Consider the following 24,572-nt stretch of genomic DNA (forward strand, 5'->3'; position numbering starts at 1 on the left):
GAGAGCCAGCAGTGCTGTGCTTCTGTCCCACCCTCTGTGAGAGCCAGCAGTGCCGGGCCTCTGTTCCACCCTCTGTGAGAGCCAGCAGTGTTGTGCCTCTGTTCCACGCTCTGAAGCCTCTGTGGGAACCAGCAGTGCCGTGCCTCTGTTCCACCCTCTGTGAGAGCCAGCAGTGTTGTGCCTCTTTTCCACCCTCTGAAGCCTCTGTGGGAGCCAGCAGTGCTGTGCTTCTGTTCCACCCTCTGTGGGAGCCAGCAGTGCTGTGCCTCTGTTCCACCCTCTGAAGCCTCTGTGAGAGCCAGCAGTGCGGTGCCTCTGTTCCACCCTCTCAAGCCTCTGTGGGAGCCAGCAGTGTCGTGCCTCTTTTCCACCCTCTGAAGCCTCTGTGGGAGCCAGCAGTGCTGTGCTTCTGTTCCACCCACTGTGGGAGCCAGCAGTGCTGTGCCTCTGTTCCACCCTCTGAAGCCTCTGTGGGAGCCAGCAGTGCTGTGCTTCTGTCCCACCCTCTGTGAGAGCCAGCAGTGCGGTGCCTCTGTTCCACCCTCTCAAGCCTCTGTGGGAGCCAGCAGTGTTGTGCTTCTGTCCCACCCTCTGTGAGAGCCAGCAGTGCGGTGCCTCTGTTCCACCCTCTGAAGCCTCCATGGGAGCCAGCAGTGCCGTGCCTCTGTTCCACCCTCTGAAGCCTCCGTGGGAGCCAGCAGTGCCGTGTCTCTGTTCCACCCTCTGAAGTCTCCGTGGGAGCCAGCAGTGCCGTGCCTCTGTTCCACCCTCTGAAGCCTCCGTGGGAGCCAGCAGTGCCGGGCCTCTTTTCCACCCTCTGAAGCCTCTGTGGGAGCCAGCAGTGCTGTGCTTCTGTTCCACCCTCTGTGGGATCCAGCAGTGCTGTGCTTCTGTTCCACCCTCTGTGGGAGCCAGCAGTGCTGTGCCTCTGTTCCACCCTCTGAAGCCTCTGTGAGAGCCAGCAGTGCGGTGCCTCTGTTCCACCCTCTCAAGCCTCTGTGGGAGCCAGCAGTGTTGTGCCTCTTTTCCACCCTTTGAAGCCTCTGTGGGAGCCAGCAGTGCTGTGCTTCTGTTGCACCCTCTGTGGGAGCCAGCAGTACTGTGCCTCTGTTCCACCCTCTGAAGCCTCTGTGGGAGCCAGCAGTGCTGTGCCTCTGTTCCACCCTCTGTGAGAGCCAGCAGTGCAGTGCCTCTGTTCCACCCTCTCAAGCCTCCGTGGGAGCCAGCAGTGCTGTGCCTCTGTTCCACCCTCTGTGGGAGCCAGCAGTACTGTGCCTCTGTTCCACCCTCTGAAGCCTCTGTGAGAGCCAGCAGTGTCGCGCTTCTGTCCCACCCTCTGTGAGAGCCAGCAGTGCCGTGCCTGTGTTCCACCCTCTGAAGCCTCAATGAGAGCCAGCAGTGCCGTGATGTTCCACCCTCTGAAGTCTCTGTGAGAGCCAGCAGTGCGGTGCCTCTGTTCCACCCTCTGAAGCCTCCGTGGGAGCCAGCAATGCTGTACTTTTCCTCTACCCGCGGGAGCCTCTCTGAGCGCCTGCTGTGCCCCGCCTCTGTTCCAACCACCGACGGCTCCGCGAGAGCCAGCACTGCTGTGCCTTGCTCGCCCGGAGGTGCTGCGGCTTTGAACTAGCAGAGCCTGGAAGATGAGGCACCAGAGAGGGAGTGGCTGCCTCCATATGGATGTGATCTGTTCCCAGTACAGCGGTAGAGGAGATCACGCTCCGCTGACAACAGCTGCAGCTGTTTTCAAGCAATGGCGGGAGTGGGAGCGTCCGTGTCCTCCCTCTGACACACTCTCTTACCTGCAGCGCCGCTCCCTGCGTGCCTCGAGACCATTATCGCATCCCAAGACCTTTTCGGATGTCTACGCTTTTCAAGTGTAGACATTATCAGGTGAAGACTTTGATCTTTCTGCCTTTCTGACATCAAACCGTGTCTTTGAAATACTTCTGTAATTGCCATGTTTGTAAGACATTGCAGGCATTACACGCATCACAAAAATGAGAGGATGTGTTCAAAGTAAAATAAGTGTTTTACACCATGTCTTTGATATTTTATACATTATAAAGTACAATATCGAATAGAATTGAGAAACGGGGGAGCACAGTACAATGTAACAAACTGCAAACCAAATGTTTCTGTTTTGTATACCCTTTCTTTAAAAAACTGTTTTTATTATTTTTGTTTGAGAATATAAAATATTTACTATCAATGCCCAGTGAAAATTCACAAAAGGTATTAATTACAGCATATTTGGCATGAATGGGGAAACGCTTTCGATAACTAATAGTGATTACTACACGGCCAGTAACCTCCCTCCCTAAATTTCATAGGAAGACAGTGTCATGTCAAGGTAGACAAGAATAGGGACAAAGGGTATGAACGGGTGAATAGGGGGTAAACTTGTTCGTGAGGGACACCAGTATCATCCATAATAATGAGCTAATGTCATAATATTCCCAAACAACCTGTTCTACCTTTTTCATCGATCAAATAAACTGATATTGGATAGCATTCACCCCATGGGTTACCATTAAGATTTAGGGCCTTAAGTATCAAGGTATTTTGCATTCCCAAATGGTGCATGTCGCTAAATTTGCCCGTTTGCGAATGCAAAATAGCCTTTCTAAGGTGTATAAAAGGTTCTGGCAGTGCATTTTCGGTAAACGCAATTTTTTGCAATTACCTAAAATTGCGATTACAATTTGCGTTTCTCTAACCACGCATTTTCTAAAATACAAACTGTGCATTTAGGAAATGCTATTACCATCGATTCTAAGTCAATTGTAACCATGTGCAAATTTTGAAAATGCACAAAGTATGCAGTCAGTCAGTCAAATTAACTTTATTCGATTTGTTAAAATCATACAAAGTACGTAAAAACAGTATTATTTACAATTTAAGAAGGAATTAAACAATATCATTTATGAGCAAGTTAATTTAGACGAAAATCAGTACGTTAAAATATTTATAAAAACACATTATGTACATCAAGTTTCCAAATTCATGCCCCTTCTGGCTCTGGTTGCTGCCACAAGAAAATTGGCCATGGCGAAAGTGATACAGATGTTACCCAGTGATTTTAAATATAACATGGCTGGTCTCACCTGGGAGAAGCCCGCTTCTCTTAAGACTGGTAGCAGGTATTTTTTCCTTTGGTCGGAAAAGAAATCGCAAAACATAACAAAATGTAAACTGTCCTGAACAGAAAAATTGTCACAAGTGCAAGGGGGAGCTAACTCAGGTTTCATCCAGGTATTAAAATGGCCCAAATAAAAATGAATAGTGTTAAATCTGAATTTTGTTAACAAAAATCTATGAAACGGATTAGTGACAAAACATAAATAGGGTTCAATTGCAAGTGACTGGAGTGACAAATAATGCATTCGAACAGATGGTTTTGACAATTCGACTTCTTCTCGCAACATGTATGCCCTAGACATAAACTGTTTTTTTATAAGACTCACATCCTGCTTTGTGATACACAAAGGGGAGGTGAATAAATCTAGACGACCTAGTTCATTAAAAGATTTGTGCAAATACGCCATCCATGGTATCTTGTGACTATACTCTAAACTCATCACATCCCTCATGATCGTGTGATTTAACAGTAGTTCAGGATTTAACCAGGTCTTAAGCCAGTATATTAATGGGGCCAGTCTCAGTTTGTCCTGGATGTGATCCAAACCAAGTTCTGTATGGATGGAGAAAACCGGGGAGGATTGGGGGAGGGACAGGACTGAGCGTAAAAAACTATTTTCGGCTACCTGGATTTCTTCTAGTCGTGCGTAACCCCATAAGGAGGCACCATACAAGGCCACGGGAAGGGATTTGCTGTTATAAACCTTGATGATGGCCTTCATGGGTCTATGTCCCAGCCTTTTAGCGAAACTTAAGATGGCCCTAGATGTTCTTGTAACCGCTAAGCTTTTTGCACGTATCTGTGGGCCCCAGGTACCCCTGCAATCAAAGAGCACTCCCAGGTATGGAAACACGGGAACTCCCGACACAATCTCCCCTTTGCAAAAGAAGGTTTTAGTTCCTCTCTTGCCACTTTTCCCTTGTGTCCCTACAACCATGGTGTGCGATTTGGAGGCATTAACCTTCAGGTCCAACCGGTCCATAAAAGTCCCAAAAGCATCCAACAATTTTTGGAGACATACCCCTGTGCGTGCTATGAGTACAGCATCGTCCGCGTATAGGAGAGCAGGGATCTTAGCTTCTCCTACACGCGGTATGTCACATGCTGCCTCGAGTAAATGCTTGCCTAGGTCATTTATATAGATAGTAAACAACAGGGGGGCCAATATGCATCCCTGCCTAACGCCCCGTAGAGATCTAAAACTTGACGTGCATCTTCCCTCTTTGGTTACTCTTACAGCAGCGAATAAATCCTGGTGCATAGAAGCTATAAAAGCCACCAAATCGGCGTCAATTCCCATATTAGTTAGGATTTCCCAAAGTTTTGATCTGTTGACCAAGTCGAAGGCCGAGGAGAGGTCCATAAATGCTAAATACAAGGTCCCCTCCTTGGCCACCGTATACTTGGAAATCAGAAGGTGCAGGTTTGAGCACTGTTCTAGCGTGCCCCTTTTTTCCCTAAAGCCATACTGTATATCGGCTAGGCCACCACGATCCTCCAGGCTATCTCTTAATCTCGCTAAAAGGACTCTGCCCAGGATCTTAATAGCAGAATCCAGGAGAGAAATGGGCCGGTAACACCCTGGGTCATCCCTTCTACCCTTTTTAAATATTGGCACGATGGTGGACGTAGCCCATGTATTTGGGGGGTGCGAGGTGTTTGCGGCTGTGAACACATTAGCCAGGATACCAGCCCAGAATTTGGGGGAATGTAAATAAAAATCAGCTGGTACCCCATCTGGGCCGGGGGCTTTATTCTTTGTTGTGGCACAGATTGCTTTTTCCACTTCCCTGCTGTTAAATTGTATAGGTGTGGCCACAAAGCCTGCACGGTTTTGTGGCAGCGAACAGGCACCAGACTCACCATAAACAGAGCTGAAGTGGGCCAGCCACTTCTCATCGGGTATTACACAATCGGTATCTAGATTTGGAGATTCTGAAAAATAAGGGTGATTTACTACAGCCCAGAATTGCCTGCTGTCTCTCAAGATGTTAATGTCGTTTAGTTGGTCCCATGCCTCCTGCTTGATGCTATCCCTTCTAGACTTTGTGGCGGCCCTGTACTCTTTTCTCAATGCTGAGACCAAAACCCTGTCCCTAGGTTGTGCTTTAAGGGCCATTTTTAAGGCTCTAAGGGCCCTGGTGCAAGCAGAATCGAACCATTTATGCGGCTTTTGTTCACCCCTACCCCTTGATACCGTAAAGTATGCATTTTTTATTTAAAGTGCTATGTACCCGCTTTACATTTGCACATTTTTTGGGGGGCGGTGGGGTGCTGGGAACCATTGGATTTGCATTACCTAATTTGCGATTACCAGTTAGGTATTCGTAAACTACGTAATGCAAAACCACTAGTACCTACTGGCCTTTAGGACCATAGGAACGAATGGAGTAGTAGTATCTAATAACGATTACCTAATTACAATTGCGACTCTGTAGGAATCGCTATTAGGTAATCGCTATTTTCTTACATACCATTTTGCATTCCTTAAATAGCGATGACCTAAAATGTATTACTTAGGGAATGCAACTGGATTTTTGGTACATGTTGCCCTTAGTGCAGCCCCTCCACAACAACTACCAAAGTTGTCTAGATAGCTAAACATGTAAATATAAATAAATGCATGTTAAATAAAAATTGATCCATGACATCAACATCAAATGACTAAAAAATAGACGTCCTCAATGCTGCTGTGTTTAAGACCTACTGTGATGTACCAATAAAATTCACCATTGTTCTACAGCACAAATAGTGCATATATCAATGTGCTGTCTATTCATTTTTTGCTGTAGAACTTTCATACTTTGAAATATAGTTTTGTTGACTGCATTCTATTAGTAATTCCTCTGTGTTGAATACTGTGTGGCCTGGCGTTCTTCTCCCCTGATCAACTGCACATGTGCTTGTTTCCGAGGCTTTCGCATTATTCTTAGTGCCACACCTGTTTCAGTGTCCACAGAAACCATTTTTTCGAGGTATTTGGTCCATGAGAGCACCAAAGAAACCTCTTTTTTGACAACGAATTTACTTCCCCACTCCACAGGGTTGCAGGATTTGCCTCTTCCTTTGATCGTTGGATTAGTCTGTTTTCATTCACAGGGGTTGTGAATGTATCGAATAATTATGATCAAGTGCCCATGCTGAGATAATGGCCTGAGTTTGCTGTGCCTTTCTGATGTAATCCAACCTAGAGATACCATTGTTACCGGTCAGGACTGGACTGTGGTTATACTTGGAGATTTCATTTACTTTTAGACTTAGTTTGGTGGCAATGATAGGTTACTGGTCTTCATTTGTGACAAGTGGAGTTGTATACCCCTGGTGTCCTGGGTCCACTGTGCTATACTGGGCCCCAACCGAGATTACCAAGTACTTTTCTTGACAATTCAACTCTCAGGATAGAAGGGCAGAGCAATCCTAGGCTTTACTTAAGGAAGTGATGATGGTTAAACACGTAGTACACAGCAAATGACAGTAATATCCCTACATACGTTTACAACTTCACTCAGTGCTTTACTTTGTAAATATAATTAAAGACATCTATGACAAAACACAACATATACAATAAGAATCTGTAAATTAAAACAGGATTCTGTAGCTCCTTTGTAGTGAGGGATCTGACCTCACGTGTCTGTAAACACATGTCAGCTAAGCCCTTTGGTTTCCCTCAACTTTGGAGTTTATGAACAAACAGCAGCGGCCCTGCAGGTTAGAGTGATGGGGAGGAGGGGCCCGGATTTCAACGGACGATGACAAGGGAATACTAATTATTTATTAAATTTTTCATCGCCTAGAGAAATGCCCCCTATCCCTCCCGCCACCCACCCTGCCTCACAGCTCTTACCAGCACGGGCCGTGGCTGTGACCAACATTATTCAACTGGCACTATCTGCAGTACTTTGGTACTAAGGACACAGCCCATGGTCTCAGCAGTCTAAAAAGAGCACATTGAATCTCAGTCTTTTGCTTATTACTACTCATCAGCCCCAACTCCAGTTGATACGCTTCAAAGACATGTGGTATCTTTTTGTTGGTATTGACTATGATCTGCAGTTGTGATTAGAGTTGGACTTTTATGACGTTTTGATCTATTTCATCTAACAGTTCCTTAGATCCACATAATTATCTGCAGACCCTCCTTCCAAACATTATGGAGTGCCCACACAAAAGTGTTGCAAGCATTGGCCACTTAAAGGGGGTTTTACAGGGAAGGCATCTGTTGCCCAATGCCGAAAGAGTCACAGAAGTTTGCAAGTCCATGGACTAAAGGTAGTTAGTTCTTGTGCCCATTCACTGGACTCCTTATTTACTACACAGGGTATTTAAAAGGCCCTGCAATTACTGCTGGTTGTGGTTGGGATTTTTTCAGCACTGGGTGTGCCCTCGGATCAGGGGGCGTGGACTCTAGTGGCCAAGACAAAGCTGGAGACAAGATACATGGCGCTCAAATGCTGATATCTTAGTAACTGCTTGACGGATTTTCATAGGTCAGTACTTCCTGAAACAGTGTAGCCTCCCCTAGCTGCCTTTTCATCTTCCCAATGCCTAGGGATGGAACTTAAGCAACTTAATATGAACATCAACATCGTTTCACTGGAGATGCAACTAGCATGTCACCCATGTTTCCTTACAGTACTGACGATGTCATTGGGAAGTCAGACACACCAACCATTTCAAAGGTAGCAACTTTTCCCCTGGGACCCACCAATGTTGTAAGCTTGTCCACCTGCCCAGCAGCTGAGCAGCCTTGTATTTTGGAGTAGCACTGTCCACATAACAGCCCCCACAGGTTCGCACAGTCACCTGGGCTGCTAGGTCATTCTTCAAGACAGGTTGTCATCTGAAGGCCACAGTCCATCGTCCCCTGTCACAGTTGATTAGGCTTTTCTACTGGCAAAGCAGTCTAGCTATGCTTCTACAGCTATGCTTCTAGCAAGATTTTCGACCCAGACCTTGTCCTAATATGGCAGATACAGCAGTTGTGCAAGCTCTGTCAATGAAATTCAGTCTTTCTCCTCTGTATTTGTGAACAGCAGTTGTATGACAGAGGCACGTATGGCTAAATCACGCATGCCTCTGGTACGCTGCCTAAACGACAAATTCATCTGAACAACGCATTCCTTTACCACACATGCCTTTAACACACAATTTTGTGGTAAAGGCATAACTGGTCTAGGGATGGATGTATGAAGTTACAACGCGGTCTTTACACCGCGATACCATTACGACACGTTCATCACAACGCAAGTCGTTACAACGACTTGCACTAGAGGCGCTGGATTTAGTAATAGTATGATTTACTATTCCAACTCCAGCCTACGTAACAGTAGGGAAGGTGTTGAAATAGTAAATCATACTATTCCTTGGTATATAGCGCCATCCAGCTCAAGTCGTTGTAACGACTTGCGTTGTGATGACCGCGTCGTAATGGTATCGAGGTGTAAAGACCGCGTTGTAATGGTTGTCTCCCCTAGGAATGTGTGGTAAAGATCACACCCTATGCTACCTACCCTTAGCCTTAACAACAACTACCCCGACCCTTCCCGAGCCCTAAAAAGTACCATGACCCCACCCTGAGCCCTTAAAATTAACCCTACCCCCCCTGAGCCTTAAAAACTTCTCCAAAACCCCTCAGCGCCAAAAACTACCCTGACCCCCCAAGCCCTAACAACTACCCTGACCCTCCCTGAGCCCTAATAACTACCCTGAACCCCCCAAGCCCTAACAACTACCCTGACCCTCCCTGAGCCCTAATAACTACCCTGAACCCCCCAAGCCCTAACAACTACCCTGACCCTCCCTGAGCTCTAAAAAGTACCCCGGCCCTCCCCCTAGTCCATAAAACTACCTGACCCCCTACTAAGCTCTAAAACCTACCCTGACCCCCAAACCCTAAAAACTATCCCAACTCCCTTATGAGCCCTAAAAGCAACCCTGATGCCCTGCACAAAAAACCACCCGCACCCCAGCCCTAACCCTGTGCGCTAAAAAGTATCAGAACCCATAAAAACAATCCCCGTCCATCCAAATCCAGCCCCACTTACCTCACCGAGTCCTATCCCGACACTTCCTGTTCCTGGGCCCGCCCATCTCAGCTTCTAGACTGCGCATTGCCTTAAACACACATATGCATGGTTAAGGCAAGCATGGTTGCGCTTGCGTTGGAATGACACGTGTGGCTCTGCACGCGTTGTTCAGGCCGTTTCCCGTGAACAGCTCCTTCTTTTGTCATGAGGGATTTTGGCACAATGTACTGGTAAAGTAGGGAAGCATTTATCATCAGAGCTAACCAGAAAGTCCTCTTACATAGATCAACATCTGGGAGCTCATCAGCTCGTCCAATCAAACATTGTGTGCCCATTGCACGATAAGTGCACGCCAATGCCATCAACAACAGGAGCCTCTTCTCGGATGGTTTAACTGGCAAAGTTAAAGATACCAATCTATAGTACAGATGTTGATTGGTCTCACACAGCTGACCACATTCCGCTGGTACAGAAAGAATCAGAGGAGCTGACAGTGGTTTAGCAGAGTCCCGGCTGTAAGGCTTCCAAATGAAAATACCATAACCCCCACCCTAATGGAATGCACTACATTAGGATAAAAGGAATGTACATAGAGAGACTGGCCAGGGCCCCAGTGAGCTGGACAGCCTCGCTTAAAGCCCTACACCATTTCTGTTTGCACATGCCTAAAATCTAAGGTGCATTCCATGGGGCAGTCTTACAAACACAGTCGAAGTAATTTCACTCAAACACGTATCCCACATGAGTTAAAGTGAAAGACCCTGATCAGGGAGACTGGTAGAGCCTTTTTGGTGGAGAAGGCAAGTAGGCATCTCTCCCTGATTGAGCTAGTCAAAAAAGCTTTCTCCTTTACTTTAGACCAATCTACCACAACAATCAGTCCCACAAAAGCAAGGTTAAGTAGGACAATATCTACTTTCGCAATGAGGGGAGCATTTTAGTATGGTGTCTGAACTTCAATCTTGGATCTAAGGCTGTTGTTTTTTAACAGAGAAGCTCACATGATTGTTTGGGTAAATGGGGACAAAACAAAAAAATTAGAGAGACTGGATATAAGAAGTGTAAGTATTAGTTGAGGGGGATGAGAACCCACCTCAAATGATTACAATCCTTGTCAGGTTGAACCCGAAAAGTCACTACATTAACTTGGGCTTAACCCTCCAGTAGCTTGATACAAAAGCAGTCAGCCTTAAGTTAGAGTCAATGTGGAAAGTACTTATGCAGTACTCAATCAGAAATAGAGCGAGAACACAAAACAAGAAAAATCCTAAACCAATTTAGGAAAAATAAAGTACACTTTCATAAATACAATTAAGCCAAAATAACAAAAATTCAATAAGTAGAACCGAAGTTATGAATGTGTAAAATTGAAGGGTCAAAATAGCTCCAAAAAGTGTTAAGCGTCAACCGTGGCAATCGGGTTGCACTTGACAGGGACAAAGTCAAATGTTAAGGCAATCCGCGATGGAGCACGCTCTGATACAGGGATCAGGTTTGTCCTGGTGAAAAGCTTTACCTCCTGACTTAGTCTCTGAAATGGAAGTCACAAATCCTCAGCAGGGCAAGGCAGCAGGCCGTGGCCGAATAGAGCTCCACTTCTTTGGATAACCCCTGAACGAGGTCATGATTATGCTGATGAATTGTGGTGGGACAGCTCCGAACAGATAGAATTTGAATACCGCACCCAGGGAAAGTCCTTTTGGAAGGTTTCTACCTTGAGACTTAATTACTTTTTTGTAGCTCTGATTCTTCTAATAGGGCCAAGCTGTAGTTGAAGAAGCCTCCACAGACTGAATACCTTCTCCGCAAGGTCCTGCTGGATCAAATTTGCTGCTACGGAGAATGTAGGGGGAGCAACCTAAATCTTTGGTGTAGCAGCGATGCACCTTTGTTGGATTGGCTTGGTATGCTGGTCCTAGTCCACTGTCCGTTCTCAGAGCAAAAAGTTGCCAAAAGGTTTATAAGGCCCAGGTTTAAGCCAAGGGCCCAGGACCTCAGGGACCTTGAGAGTTAAGGCTCACTGCAGCAGAGGCCAGTAACATGGTCCAGGGCAGCTCCAGTTAGAATTAATCAGATAGGAATTTACAGGAAAGGCCTCTGGAAGCTTGTTGTGTCCCTGTAGTTCAAACAGGAGCACCGCCAACTGACCCTCAAAGTCACTTCTGGGGTCCTGGGTTCAAGGCAAACAGGTCCAGTTTTTCTTTGGGTTCTTCTGAGGTGGTACTGGGGATGCTACGTTATGCCCAGTGTAGCCTGTGGGTGGTGGAAACTCCTTGTCACTCCCTCACCAATGAGGTAAACATTCCCAGGGGTGACTGTACCCACTATTACAGCACTTCCTAAATGTCCTTCTCTACTTAAATCCAACATGGTTGAACTCTTCTTCCCCTGGTCAGAGTTCCCTGTGCGCACCCAGTGGTATGGTTACGATAATAGCCAAACACGCCCTTGTGGTCACACACAAACCAGTTCTGGGGTAGCTCCTTCACCTACTGGGTTTGGAGTCAAGCTGACTAGGAAGACAAAGTGAGGCAAGACTAGTTGTGAACTTCATCTGCCAGTAACAGGGTAGAAAAACGTTGAAGCTGAGGAAGGCTCTGAGCACAGCCCCAGGCCATCCCGCTCAAGGAAGAAAATTACCTCTCCACACCCAAGCCTTTTGTCCACTTTCTGAGAGCAATGCACATAACACCACAGGAAAATTGTTAATAGACAGGTGATACTGAACACTTGCAGAAAGGCACATTTGGTTTACACACAGAAATGATAACTTCCTAAAATAGTAATTTAAAATCTGACTTGACCATTAAATTGGATTTTAAATTACTATTAAAATGAGTCCTTGAGTCATGGTTCTAGCTGCTCGTAAGCTGAAGTTAAGCGTTATAAATTGTTATAATGTAATCCAATATTTTCCTATGAGAGAGCCAGCCTTGCCACAGTAAAAAACGACTTGTAGGTTTCCACTGCCAGGACATGTAAAACTTAAAGTATACATGTCCTCCTTTTTAAATACCTAGCACTCTGCCTTATGGGCTTTTAGGGCCTACCTTAGGGGTGATTTACAATTATTAAAAGCTAAGGTTTAGGAAAAAGGTTCATTTTGCCAAGTCGAAATGGCAGTTCAAAACTGCCCACACAGGCTGCAACGGCATGCCCGGGAGACATGTTTTACAGTGCTACTTAGGGTGGTGGCAGACTGAGCGCTGCAGACCACTTTTAGAAATTTAATTTATAGGCCCCGGGTACATGTAGTACCCTACACTAGGGTCGTATACGTAGATTAAATGTGACAATTAAATGTTTGACAATTTTCTCATGTTTAAAAGGGACAGCACAAGTACTTTACCACATGAGTAAAGTGCTCAAAGTCCTACGACCAACAAAAACGGGTTCAGGTAAAGAAGGCCAATATCTGGGAGAGTACAATGCAAAAGATGGTCATTTTCAAAACTGAAAAAGCAAAACAACATACGGAAGAAGAATAAGCTCTCCAGAGCCACGCATAGAAATTTCAAGACCAACATCTTCTATTAACACCTTCTTAAAAACAGAAGTATGTCCGGGCACTAAGAGCAGGAATTTCTTTTGGTGTTCACAGCAGAGGGATTCCCTTTTATAGGCCCAAAATCGGGCCTCAGGAGAAGAGCTTCCCTTACGGTCTGAGAGAGAACTCTCGACACCATATATGCCCAGGGCCAGATTGGGAACCAAAACCGGCCCTGGCAAAGTGCCACCCCTGCCCACCCTCTCCCCAGGGGGGGGGGGTGTTGGGGGTGCCGCTGAGCTCTTTGCCAGGTCCGGGTTTCTGACGATTTTGGTACAGGGCCGATTTTGCAGCTATGCTGCAAAAACGGCCCTGTAACAAAAACGGCCCCCAGGGGCCCAAAACTGGCACCTACCGTGCGGCGCACTGGGGGATTGCCCGGTGCCTGCTATGGCCAGTCCGGCCCTGTATATGCCTAAAGACACCCAGTTTTGTTTATATATCCGCACGGCATGGTGGAAATAGTTTGGCCTTGGGTCGGCCAGTACCCAGGGAACTTGATCGATCTTGGGCATTTCTGAAAAAAAATATCCATAAGAATTTAAGACGAAGTGGCTTGCATTGATACCTGCACATATTCTTACCCAGAATGCCCTGAAAATGTCAAAATATGACTAAAATACTCAAGCATGGCTTACATGGATCTCAGCTTGTTTTGTTGCCTAGAATGCCATGCAACCATCACAAACATGCCTAATGACACCAAAATATCTTTTTTATTAAAGTTGAAATCACACAACATTCAAAGTTATTCACATTCTATGAGATAGTTATAAAGTTGGTGTTCGAAATATTATTGCTGACAGTACTGGACACTTGCACCCATTAAATTCCATCGTCATTTACATCTAGCGTATCCCTCCGCCCTCCAAGTCAATTTCTTTATAGTGAAGGAGAAAAACACATAAATCACCTATGAGCATTCCAGTTTCCCCACTTCAATCCCACTTCCGGGGGCATCCCCTATTTACAAAGACCGTTTTTTTCAGCCAGCATGCACCAGTCCATATCTTGCTTCTATCCCTCGATTGATGGTGCCTCCTGTAATCCCCAACTACGGGCAATATTTCACTTCTCTATTGCCATCCCCAGAGTTGCCCATGTTTGTTCTGTGCGAGTCAAGTCCATTGCCTCCTATATATTGAGGAGACATAGCCTCGGCTGGAGTGAAAGTTCCTTTCCACAAACCTGTCGTAGCTGTGATGTTACCCCCTTCCAGTACTGACGGATTATTGGGCATTCCCATATTATGTGGTAGTATGTGCCCACCTGGGTACAATTCCTGTTACATAGTGCATTTTCCTTTTTCTGCCTTTTCACCATAGTTTCACAGGAATAATACATTGAGCTGTATCAATCTAAGTCGAGATGTTATCGTTACTTCCCGTGGGGAGGACAACGCTTGTCGCCACTCATCTTCCTTGAGGTCTCCTAAGTCTGTCTGCCACTGTGAGTAGTCGTGTAAGTGGATCAGGGAGGTTACTGATTATTTTTTGATACGTTATGGAGATGGCTTTCCGAGTCATGTGATCTGTAAGCAGTCTGTCCTGTAGCGGGGTGGCCTCTGGCAGGTCTTGGGAGATTGTCTGCTCTGTCGGGCCTGTCAGATGTTTGTGGTTAGGATTAATATATAAGGAGATTTTGTAGCCCCTTGGACCAATGATCCATCTATCCATCCGATACGCTGGGTCGTCCTCTGGGTGGTGTACCAAATGATTTGTGACCATTAGCTGGGCGGCTCAATAGTATGCACTCACATCGGGCAGTGCCATTCCACAGTCAAACCATCCCAGGTGAATTTGTGAACGGATATCCGTGGTGGCTGACCATCCCATAGTAATGTCCTAATTTCCCCTTCTATCATGTTGAAGTAGGTCTCTGGGACCTTGTATGGAGTATTTTGTAGGGTATAGAGGAACCTAGGTAGAGCCATCATTTTGAAGAGGGTCGCTTGGCGAAGCAGGGACAGGGGCATGGATCTCTAGTGGCGCATGTCATCTTGCAAACGTGTTAATCGGACCCATGAGATTGTGAGCAAAGAAGAGGTCAGTATCGGCCGTTACAAATGTCCCTAAATATCGGAAACCCCCTGTCACTACTGTTGCTTCACAGTTTGGGGGTCCCTTAATATGCATATGGTGGATTTTGGCAAGTTTATGGAGTATCCTGAATACTTCCCAAAGTTGGTGCAGATTTGTAGAATTTTATTGATTGAAGCCTGTGGTGATCCCGCGTAAATAAGAATGTTGTCGGCATACAGGGAGACTCTGTCTTCCCATCCCCCCATCGATTTCAGACTGCGTATCAATGGGTCCCCACGTTTCCAGGTCGCTAGTGGCTCTAGGACAATGGCAAATAAAATGGATGACAAGGGGCATACTTGCCTTGTGCCAAGCTGCAGAGAAAACTTCTGGGTTATATGACCAGTGACCACCACTTGCAGAAGTGGACCTGCATGTAACAGGCGGATCCCGGCCATAAACTGGGGCCCAATTCCTATTTGTTCTAGCACCACGAACATATAGGGCCATTCGATGGTATTGAAGGCCATGCGTGCGTCCAAGGACAATATTACTGCGTCTTCTTTAATCGTGCCCCTTCACCCCATCACCCCAGGAAGATTTTGCAAATTTAGGGCTGTGTTGCGTCTGGGTGTACTAGCCTGGTCACGACCTGGAGCAACCACGTTGCGAGTATTTTCTGCAGAATTTTAACCTCTGCGATGAGCAGTGAAATGGGACAGTAGGAGGCTGGTCTCCGATCACTGGGTGGGATGCCCTCTTGCTTATTTTCTAGGTACATTTGCTGTAGAAATGGGGTATTTTAGTGGCTCTTAATTTATAGAATTCTGTCAGTAGGCCATTAGGCCCCCATCGCTTTCCCTGATTGTATACTTTGGATTGCTGTTTTACTTTTGTCGTCAGTGAGATCGGCATCAAACTGTTGCCGCTCCTCTAATAGAGAGCATTAGCATGGGGAGGTCAGCTAAGAATGCTTTGGTCTCTTCGGCTGTAGCTGGTGCAGTAGGGGAATATAGGTTCGTGAAATGGGAAGCGAAGTCCTCCGCTAGTTCCTGAGGGTCAGATATTGTTGAGCTATCTATTGTTAGAGTGCTTACCCAGTGGTATGCTTTTTCCCACTGTTCTAGCCATGCGAGGAGTTTCCCGGCCTTGTCCTCGTGTTCATACATTTTGTGTTTCGTAGTGAGGTGTTGAGCTCTGGCCAACTCTGAGGCCAGGGTGGTGTATTTTAGTATCTTAACCTCAAGTGTGTGTTTGCTTAAGTCATCTGAGTTAAGTGTGAGGTTGCAATCACAGTGTAGTAGTTCTCTCTCAAGCTCTTCTAGCTGTTTCTTCTTTTCTTATGACCTGTTATTAATGAGAATGCTTTTCCCTTTATCACTCTTTAAGCGCCTCCCAGAGTATCTGAGGAAAGTACACAGATCCTTCATTTTCTTTAAAGTAATTGTCTGTGGACCCAGTGAGACTAGTCTTAATATGGGGGACCCTGAGTTACCATTGATTATTATCTTGCACTTGGGTACTGTCCCCAGAGAGTAGCGTGCCCAGATCTGGGAGTGGTCTGAAATACCTCTTGCTAGGTGTGTTATTTCTTGGAAATTTGGGAACTGGTCAGCCAGTGTAATGATGTGGTCTATTCGAGAATGGCTATTGTGGGTCCCGGAGTAGAATGTATACTGCTGTGTGAAAGGATTATTTTTGCCCCATACGTCTACCATCCCAAATGCGTCCAAAAAACCATTCAAGTGAGATCTGGGGTGAGGTGTGCTGCTAGGTGGTAGTGGGTCCTCTTGTTCACAGAATGTCATATTGAAGTCCCCTCCTAGTATCATACCTCCCACCAGGAAGTTCATTATGATCATGCTCATGTCTGCTAGTGCTGTCTTGTGTAGTGCTGGGGGACATGCACTGACACAATGTTAAAACCCTTGCCCTCCCAGCTGTCTGATACGGCTGCAAAGTGGCCATGTTCGTCTATGTTGGTTTTTTGTCTACTAAGAAGGGGAAACTGCTGTGTAGGAGTATGCCTGTTCCTCTGGACCCTGAAGTGAAGCCAAAGTGTGTGACCAATTTATATCCCCATCTGTTGAATGCGTTGCATGTGTGTCCAATTAAGTGAGTTTCTTTTAGGAGGACTACATCAGGCTGGTGTCTCTTAATATATTGGATGACTATTCCCCTTTTGATTTCATCTCCCATCCATTGACATTCAAGGAGAGAAATTTAAGTGATTTCTCAGTCTTCCCGTCATGTTTACTTTGATTTGTCATGGTCCTTATTGGGGTGACCACAGGTTAGTGTTTCACATACTGGCAGTACCTGCTGCTTGGCTATGGTGCTTGTTTGGTCGGAGTGTTGTAGTCGACTTGTAGGAGACATCGGATTTCTGTTCAAGTGTTGCTCCGTCTGTGGTTTATCAAGAGAGATATCTAGTTGTGATTCCTTATCAACCTAACCATTACTATAACTATTCAGAAAAAATAACAACCCACCCTGCTTCCCTGCATGACGGTGTGTGAACTTCGTTACATGTGGTGCACATTTTATGTATTTTTTGTATAATGCAAATTGTTTGTCATGTATTCTTTTTTCTTTATGATGTCTTGATGTTCACATTGTCTTTTCTATGTATAGGTGAGTTGGTCATTTGTATAGTTTTGATAGTGTATGTTCTCTTTATCTCAGGGCTCTCATGTTTCTTCACTCTATTGTATATATTGTTTTGTGACTATTTGCCTAATGTATATAGGAATGTTATTTATTGTTGGTCTATATCAATGTACTAAAAAATATTTATACAAGAAAAAGAAATGAATTTTGATAGTAAGATGAATAAACAATTGTAAAATTATCCCTTTCTGTGGATGACACTTTTATATCCAGAGTTATTATCCATTCATATAAATTTTAAATGTGGGTCTTCCCTTGTGTTCTTTATTGTATTTTCTCTGGATTGGATTTCCCCCCAAAACTTGCGTTCTCAGGCTACCTCTTTTGTTTTTTTGCCATGTAGAGTAATGTCACCTTGTTCGGCCGCTGCTTGGAATTGCAGTTGGGTTGGCTCCATTTGGTTGTTTGCGCCCTCTTGGTTCTTCTGTCTTGAGAATTTGTCTAATTTGGGCTTGTTGGGGATGTGCCCTCCTTTGCCACCCTTCCTTTTGTTAGCGAGGTATTTGTGGCCTCTGGGCTTAGTTTTTATGGGCCACGGGGTACTCGCTGCCCCCTGCCTAGGGCCATATTCCCCTATCAGCCTGTCGGTTTCCTCCGTTGGGCCTTCCTGCTTATGGTAATGACACTTATTTTCATTTCTCTTTTCGTGGGGTGGCTACAACATTTCAGCCGAGAGTCAGCCGGAACCCTGTGAACTCTACCAATCTTAGCCATTTCTGAAACCTATGGCAGTTAGAGTGGTTTGGCTTGCATGGATAACAACATATCTTCTTACACAGAATGCCCTGCAAATATCAAACTAGGTTTTAAAAAACAAACCTTTTCTCATATTTATGTGACCGACATTTCTGGCCCTTCCAGTCAACGGTAAAGGTCTTAAGACCCAGCATTCCAGCACTTCTAATGCAAAAATGCCCCCCCAACCCCCCCCCCCCCCCGCTCCCTCATGTGTGGGTTGTCCTAAAGCACTAGATAGAAATGGATCAATACTGTATCCACATAAAGACCACATTGAATCTACACTAACTTCAAACTGTTCCAATTTTTTTAACAGTTCCAGCTACAGGTGATAGGCCCCCTCATATAAGTGGGGTCCAGTTTTTATCAGAAGTTTGGAATGCTGCCTTTCCTGTCACAGGCGATCGGTCCACACACACATGGGGTACTGTTTTTATTGGGATAAGTGTATCAATACAGCATAGTAGGACGTTTGTTAATATCTATTGAATGTCATAATATATTTTACTTCAAAATGTAAGTCTGTGTTCACAAAAGAACATTTTATGTAAAAAAAAACTCGTGATCAGCTGGTATTATGGGTAATACGAAATTCAGAGTTGTGCCATTCCCATTCCTAAACTCAGATTCTTGGGCACATTTCAGAAATACATAGCTTTCCTTCGACCCATTTTTTTATATTAGATAGCATCTTATGAGTTGCTGCATGGCCAAAACACGATGGAGAATCATTAAAATCCCCAGCTTAGTTGAAATTACAAATGAAAACTTTTTCACCTATTTCAGTTTTTTCCTCTTTACTTTTCACTATTTTTTTATTTAACGATTAGGGCCTAGATGTAGGTAATTTCATTTTACCACTTCTTAAATACCGAATTTTACCGATTCGGTATTTAAGAAGTGGTAAAATAGAGGGGGGGGGGATGTAGGTATTACAGAATCGGTAAATACCGAATCGTTAAGATTCGGTTTTTACCGATTCTGTAAATTCCGATTCGGTAATGCCCATTGATTCCTATGGGCATTGAAGCCCATAGGAATCAATGGGCATTACCGAATCGGTATTTACCGATTCGGTAAATAACGATTCCAGCAAGGGTGCAGGGGGTGTCACTTTGACACCCTCTAGCACCCCAAATACAGGCATGTGTGCCATGTGGCACACAGTCTGTCACATGGCATAGTTGTGCATGCACACATGTGCATGCACACCTGGATTCGGTATTTTACCACCCAATTGGATTGGGTGGTAAAATACCGAATCTGAAAGGCCTTTGGGACTCAGAAGAGTCCCACCTACATCTAGAAGTTACCGAATCGGTAAAATACCGATTCGGTATTTTACCGAATCTGTAAATTTACCGAATCGGTAAATTTACCGATTTGGTAAAATTGGCCCCCTACATCCCAATTACCCATTTACCGGTCGGTAACGGCCGAAATCGGCAGTTACCGGCCGGTAAATGGCCACCTACATCTGGCCCTAGATTCTTTGGGAAACCTCTGAGCTATCGACACAAATGACCTCTTGATGTATTCAGAAGTGTGTCTAGTTTTCAGATTTGTGTAGCTTTCTGAGTTAAACCTTCGGTTTCATACCTTTCCCCCCTCAAACTCCAAGTAGGTAAAAACTGCAAAATATTGAACACCAGATAGTAAATAACAAAAACTGTGAGGAGAAAGAATATTTTATAACACTGTCTGTTCTTGGAAACTGGGAAGAGGGTGTTCTTTGCACAACAAACCTTTTTTATTGATATTTGGCCTTCATATCATTTAAAAAAAAAAAAAAAAGCACAAACTGCCCCCAATATAAACAAGCATTTGCAATACAATAGGCCTCGCATTCACCCGATGACATTGCCTTTTATTTATGTTTTGGGTTTAAAAACATAAATAAAAGGCATTGTCATTTGCAATACTAATAGCTTAAACTCTCGCAAATGCCAGACCTATTGCATTGCATATAAAGGGCCTTCTCGACCGTTAGATTGTAAATATTAGAGGAAGAGACCGGCCTGCGACGTCTTCAAATTAGTTATAAATACTGCAGTGAAGAAGATGTGTAAGTCTTTTAAATTACATAGATACAAAGTGTGAAGTGAGAGTTAATATGATCCGAGCTATAAACACTAACAAAGCGCTCCAACACCTTTCGCATTGGGATTACACTCCTGCGGTGCAGGAGGAAGAGCGGGAGGGGGGTTATTTCCTGCCCTCTCCATGATTTGAGTGTGCAGTGTGGGATTACGTAATGTCATTGCTGTCATTGGCCTCATAAACACTCCACCAGTAGTAGGGCCCTGGCTTCACCTCCTGGTGCAGGGCAGGCTGTGCTTCATGGCATGCATGCAGGGAGGGAGGGATGGTCTTGGCTGCAGCTCTGGCCTTGTACAGAGCCCCTGCTATTACTAGTGAGCTAGAGGCACTGAGGTGGTGGTATTGGTGGTGATATTGCTGGTGGTATTGGTGGTGGTGGTACTGGTAGTGCTGGTGATGGTGGTGCTAGTGCTGGTACTGGTGGCAGTGGCACTGGTACTGGTGGTACTGGTGGTATTGATGGTAGTGGTACTGGTGGTATTGGTGATGGTACTGGTGGTATTGGTGGTGCTACTGATGGTGTTGGTGGTGGTAATTGTACTGGTGGTATTGGTGGTGGTACTGATGGTATTGGTGATACTGGTACTGGTGGTGATGGTATTGGTGGTGGTACTGGTGGTACTGGTACTGGTGGTACTGGTATTACTGGTACTGATGGTGGTACTGGTGGTGGTGCTACTGGTGGTGGTGGTAGTACTGGTGGTGGTGGTGGTACTGGTGGTGGTGGTGGTGGTACTGGTGATACTGGTGGTGGTACTGGTGATGGTGTTAGTGGTACTGGAGGTGGTACTGGTGGTAGTTCTGGTGGTGGTGGTACTGGTGGTGGTGGTACTGGTAGTGGTGGTGGTGGTACTTGTGGTGGTGGTGGTACTGGTGGTGGTACTGGTGGTAGTTCTGGTGGTGGTGGTACTGGTGGTGGTGGTACTGGTAGTGGTGGTGGTGGTACTTGTGGTGGTGGTGGTGGTACTGGTGGTGGTACTGTTGGTGGTGGTGGTACTGGTGGTGATACTGGTGGTGATGGTGCTGGTGGTAGTGGTGGTACTGGGGGTGGTACTGGTGGTGGTACTGGTGGTGGTGGTACTGGTACTGGTGGTATTGGTGTGGTACTGGTGGCTGGTGGTATTGGTGAGGTACTGGTGGCTGGTGGTATTGGTGGTGGTACTGGTGGTGGTCTCGTCAGAACAAAGGTGCGCAGACGCTATTAAAGTGAAAGCGCAGAATGGTGCGCTTTTACAAATAAAAGCATTTGTTTCTCAAGTCGATAAACAAATGCTTTTTTTTTTTAAAAAGCACCCCATTCCGCGCTTTCACTTTAATAGCGACCGCACACCTTTGTTTAGATTAGCCCAGTCTAAAGAATGTAGCGTGCCACCATTAAAGATAAAGTTTGGAATGGGGTGCTTGTTTAAACAAATATCAAAGTAGTCCATGAATAACTACAATAGGAAAGTGTAATGAAACTGTAGTTGGCCGGTGCTCCTGGCTTCCAAATGGAAGTGATGTATCTGGAGTACCGGCCAACATGGAGCCAGTAAACAAAAGCAATGAAGCTATGAACCAATAGCAGGCTGCAGCTGAAATTACACGCTGTAGAGTGTTTACAGGAAGTCTTGCAGACAGCGCATGCGCACTGATGCTCGACCTAAAAAAAAGAGCAAAGTACTGGGGGAAAGGCCAGACACCTACGGGGTTAAAGGAATGTGTCCTTTTGTGTTCCCTGCAAACATTTAAGTAAAACAGTTCATACTTTTCAACAAGTTATGCACACTTGGGTGTTAGGGGCAGGTGTAATATTTAAATCTTTGCATTCTGACTGACTTCTTGTATGTAACATCCACATGGTGAATCTATAACATATGTGACTACAACATTCACAACTGCTGATGTATAGACTGATTGGTGGCACCGTTATTGCCAAGTGAGGGGGCTTTAATTGGACAACTATACTAAGCACAAGTTGTGGGAAATGATAGACATCCCAAACACAACATTTTATCGTTCCTCATCTCTTACGACTACCACTGGAGAGCGAAAAATCTTGGGTTCCTTAATGTTACTCTGTTGGTCGCCACTCTGACACAGGATTATTCAAACCTTTTTACCACATTATGCCTGGACCAAGATCTACCAAAACTTTTCTTTTAAAATTCCTGTCAGCATTCAGACCCTTGTTACTAGTTACTAATGCCACAGTAATCCCAATGGGGCAGTAAGAGAAGTTACCATCCCCAGGGGCGTGGCTAGCGAGCCAACATGGTGGACGCTACTTGCTAGTGCTCCGCAATGCATCCCTCTGATCCCCTGTCCAGAATCCTGAATCCGACCCATCCACACCAATAAATGCGGGAACACAATGGTACTGACCTGCGGTTCCCGCTGATGTCTCTCAATCACGCCGCAGACGGACGAAAGTAGCAGAACCACCAAGTGATGTCCTGCGGCCTACCCGGCGGAGAGCTATACGTGGAGCTGAGGCCTGGCTGCCGTGGGTTCAGAGTAGGAAAGGCGACGGCTACTGCCCGGATTCCTGTGGCTTTGCCCGGAGACCCCCGACATCGGCTGCTGCATCTTCTACAACGGTTGGTGTTTTTGGCGACCCTTAGGTGAGCCTGTCCACCGCCGCCCTGCTGCGGAGAACTGTGGCCCACCCCACTGAGCAGCGTTTATGCCGGTGTGCAGTCCGCGTTACAGAAGGTCCTGCACATACCCCACGACAAGCCGTCCCAAACACCAGCGGACAACGGCGTGTCGGCTCCGGCTGCCGAGACAGTAAAGACAGTGGGCAGTAAGGCCTGTGTTTGAAAGGGCCCACCCGCTATGACAACCAGCGCTTGGGTGGCACAATCCTGAAGTTTGTGCACAGCACAGCGGAAAGCAGAGACGAGTGCCCACCTCTTCGGAGCATCCCTGGCTACCTGACACCACGTAATACTACGTCCAGTAGTACCTGCATTGCACAGATGCTGCAGTGATCAGTGACTGCGGCTAGAAGGCTTACCAATGTGACGATGTGCTGGCCTGACACTCGGCTCCCTGCCGCGGACAGCCTGGAGCATGCTGTTACCACTGAAGCTGATGACTCCACCTTAACAACAGGTACTACGCTTGCTGCCACCCTGATCCCTGCTGCATGGGCACTGAGCGTTGAGCCTGGGCCTTCAGTCTACCTCCGTCGCCCTCAACGCTGAGGCCCCTCTGTGGACCTTCTTTAGTAGGGACCTATTGGATCTAATACAACAATTTTTGTCATCTCCCAGTCCAGCAGAAAAGCCTGACAGGCGCCATTGCAGTTATGCGCCTCACTCTTCACTCACCGGCGCTGCTCGCCTGGAGGCCCAAGACCCCCTGCGTAATGCCCTGCACGCCCGACCTGCCTACCACCCCGGATCATGGAATCCATGTCGTGGCCCCCACCACGCTGCAGTGCTGAGCAACTTGGGATGTGTGTCTGACTGCTGGTTGTAATTGAAGGCCTCCCCTAAACGCTCGCACCTACGGCCTCAACCCTCCTGTTGCTGTCGCAGCCCTGGAGAGGTGTGTGAAATGGTCGGACTGCTTGCAGCTCACAACTCCCTACTGGTAGAGACTGCTGAATTCCGTAGGCACCAAGGCAGCGCTGACCTGACGCCCTGTGTGGTGGAAGACTGATACCCAGTTTGGATACCACTGCTTTTGGCGCCCCTGCAGCTCATGCAGTTGCCATATGGCAGTGACTCCACAGCTCAGAATACATGCAGTGGAGTGACAAATTTAGTCACTGACCCAATTCGACTATTACTACTGGCCCCTTAGCGAGCACCCGCTCAGGTGGTCTAGACGCCAGCCCTTCAGAGGTCAAGGAATTGGCTGGCCCAGCATCCTCCAAAGTGGCTCTCACTAGTCTGCACTTGCAGCGACAATCTAGTCAGGAACTCATATCCATGTAGCACGTTCTGGGCGGAGCCGACTAGGCGCGGAACATCGCTGCGCCTTGATGCTCATCTTTTGGCAGCCAGGGAATGCTGCATGGGCCCCCAGCCATGTGCCAAGTCCACAGCTTATGCGAGTACATACCCGCTATCTGCTAGAAGTCAATGCTGTCTGCCCAGAAGCTCACCATGGGACGGCTCCGCACACATACACAACAACTGACCGCGAAGTCCAACCTCCTGCACTCTTTGCTTCCAGGAGATGTTACTACCGCTGACATCTCTGGTGTGGCGTTTGCAGCCAAGCTGTACTCGGTCTTGGCTGCTGTAGAGAAAATTGGGGCTTCTTTGGACCAGACCAGGGCATCCCTTGAATCACGCATCGACAAAGTCACCACAGACTTCACTTTATTGCGTGCTGAT

The 24,572-nt window shown here is 46.3% G+C and overlaps 2 protein-coding genes across 2 annotated transcripts in view; one reads left to right on the plus strand and one right to left on the minus strand.

The window, feature by feature from the left end:
- ADAMTS20 (ADAM metallopeptidase with thrombospondin type 1 motif 20) overlaps positions 1–24,572 on the plus strand; it is a 1,463,844-nt gene that overhangs the window by 1,242,945 nt on the left and 196,327 nt on the right. The window lies entirely within an intron of this gene.
- Positions 329–24,532, minus strand: LOC144764209 (uncharacterized). Its single transcript, XM_078650298.1, has 5 exons — positions 24,374–24,532; positions 1,499–1,684; positions 900–1,128; positions 423–824; positions 329–336 (listed from the first exon to the last, which is right to left on the minus strand). The coding sequence occupies exons 1-5, from the start codon at positions 24,530–24,532 to the stop codon at positions 329–331; spliced, it is 984 nt and encodes a 327-aa protein (XP_078506424.1).

The sequence above is a fragment of the Lissotriton helveticus genome, chromosome 1_1, assembly GCF_964261635.1.
Source record: "Lissotriton helveticus chromosome 1_1, aLisHel1.1, whole genome shotgun sequence".
Lineage (NCBI taxonomy): Eukaryota > Metazoa > Chordata > Amphibia > Caudata > Salamandridae > Lissotriton > Lissotriton helveticus.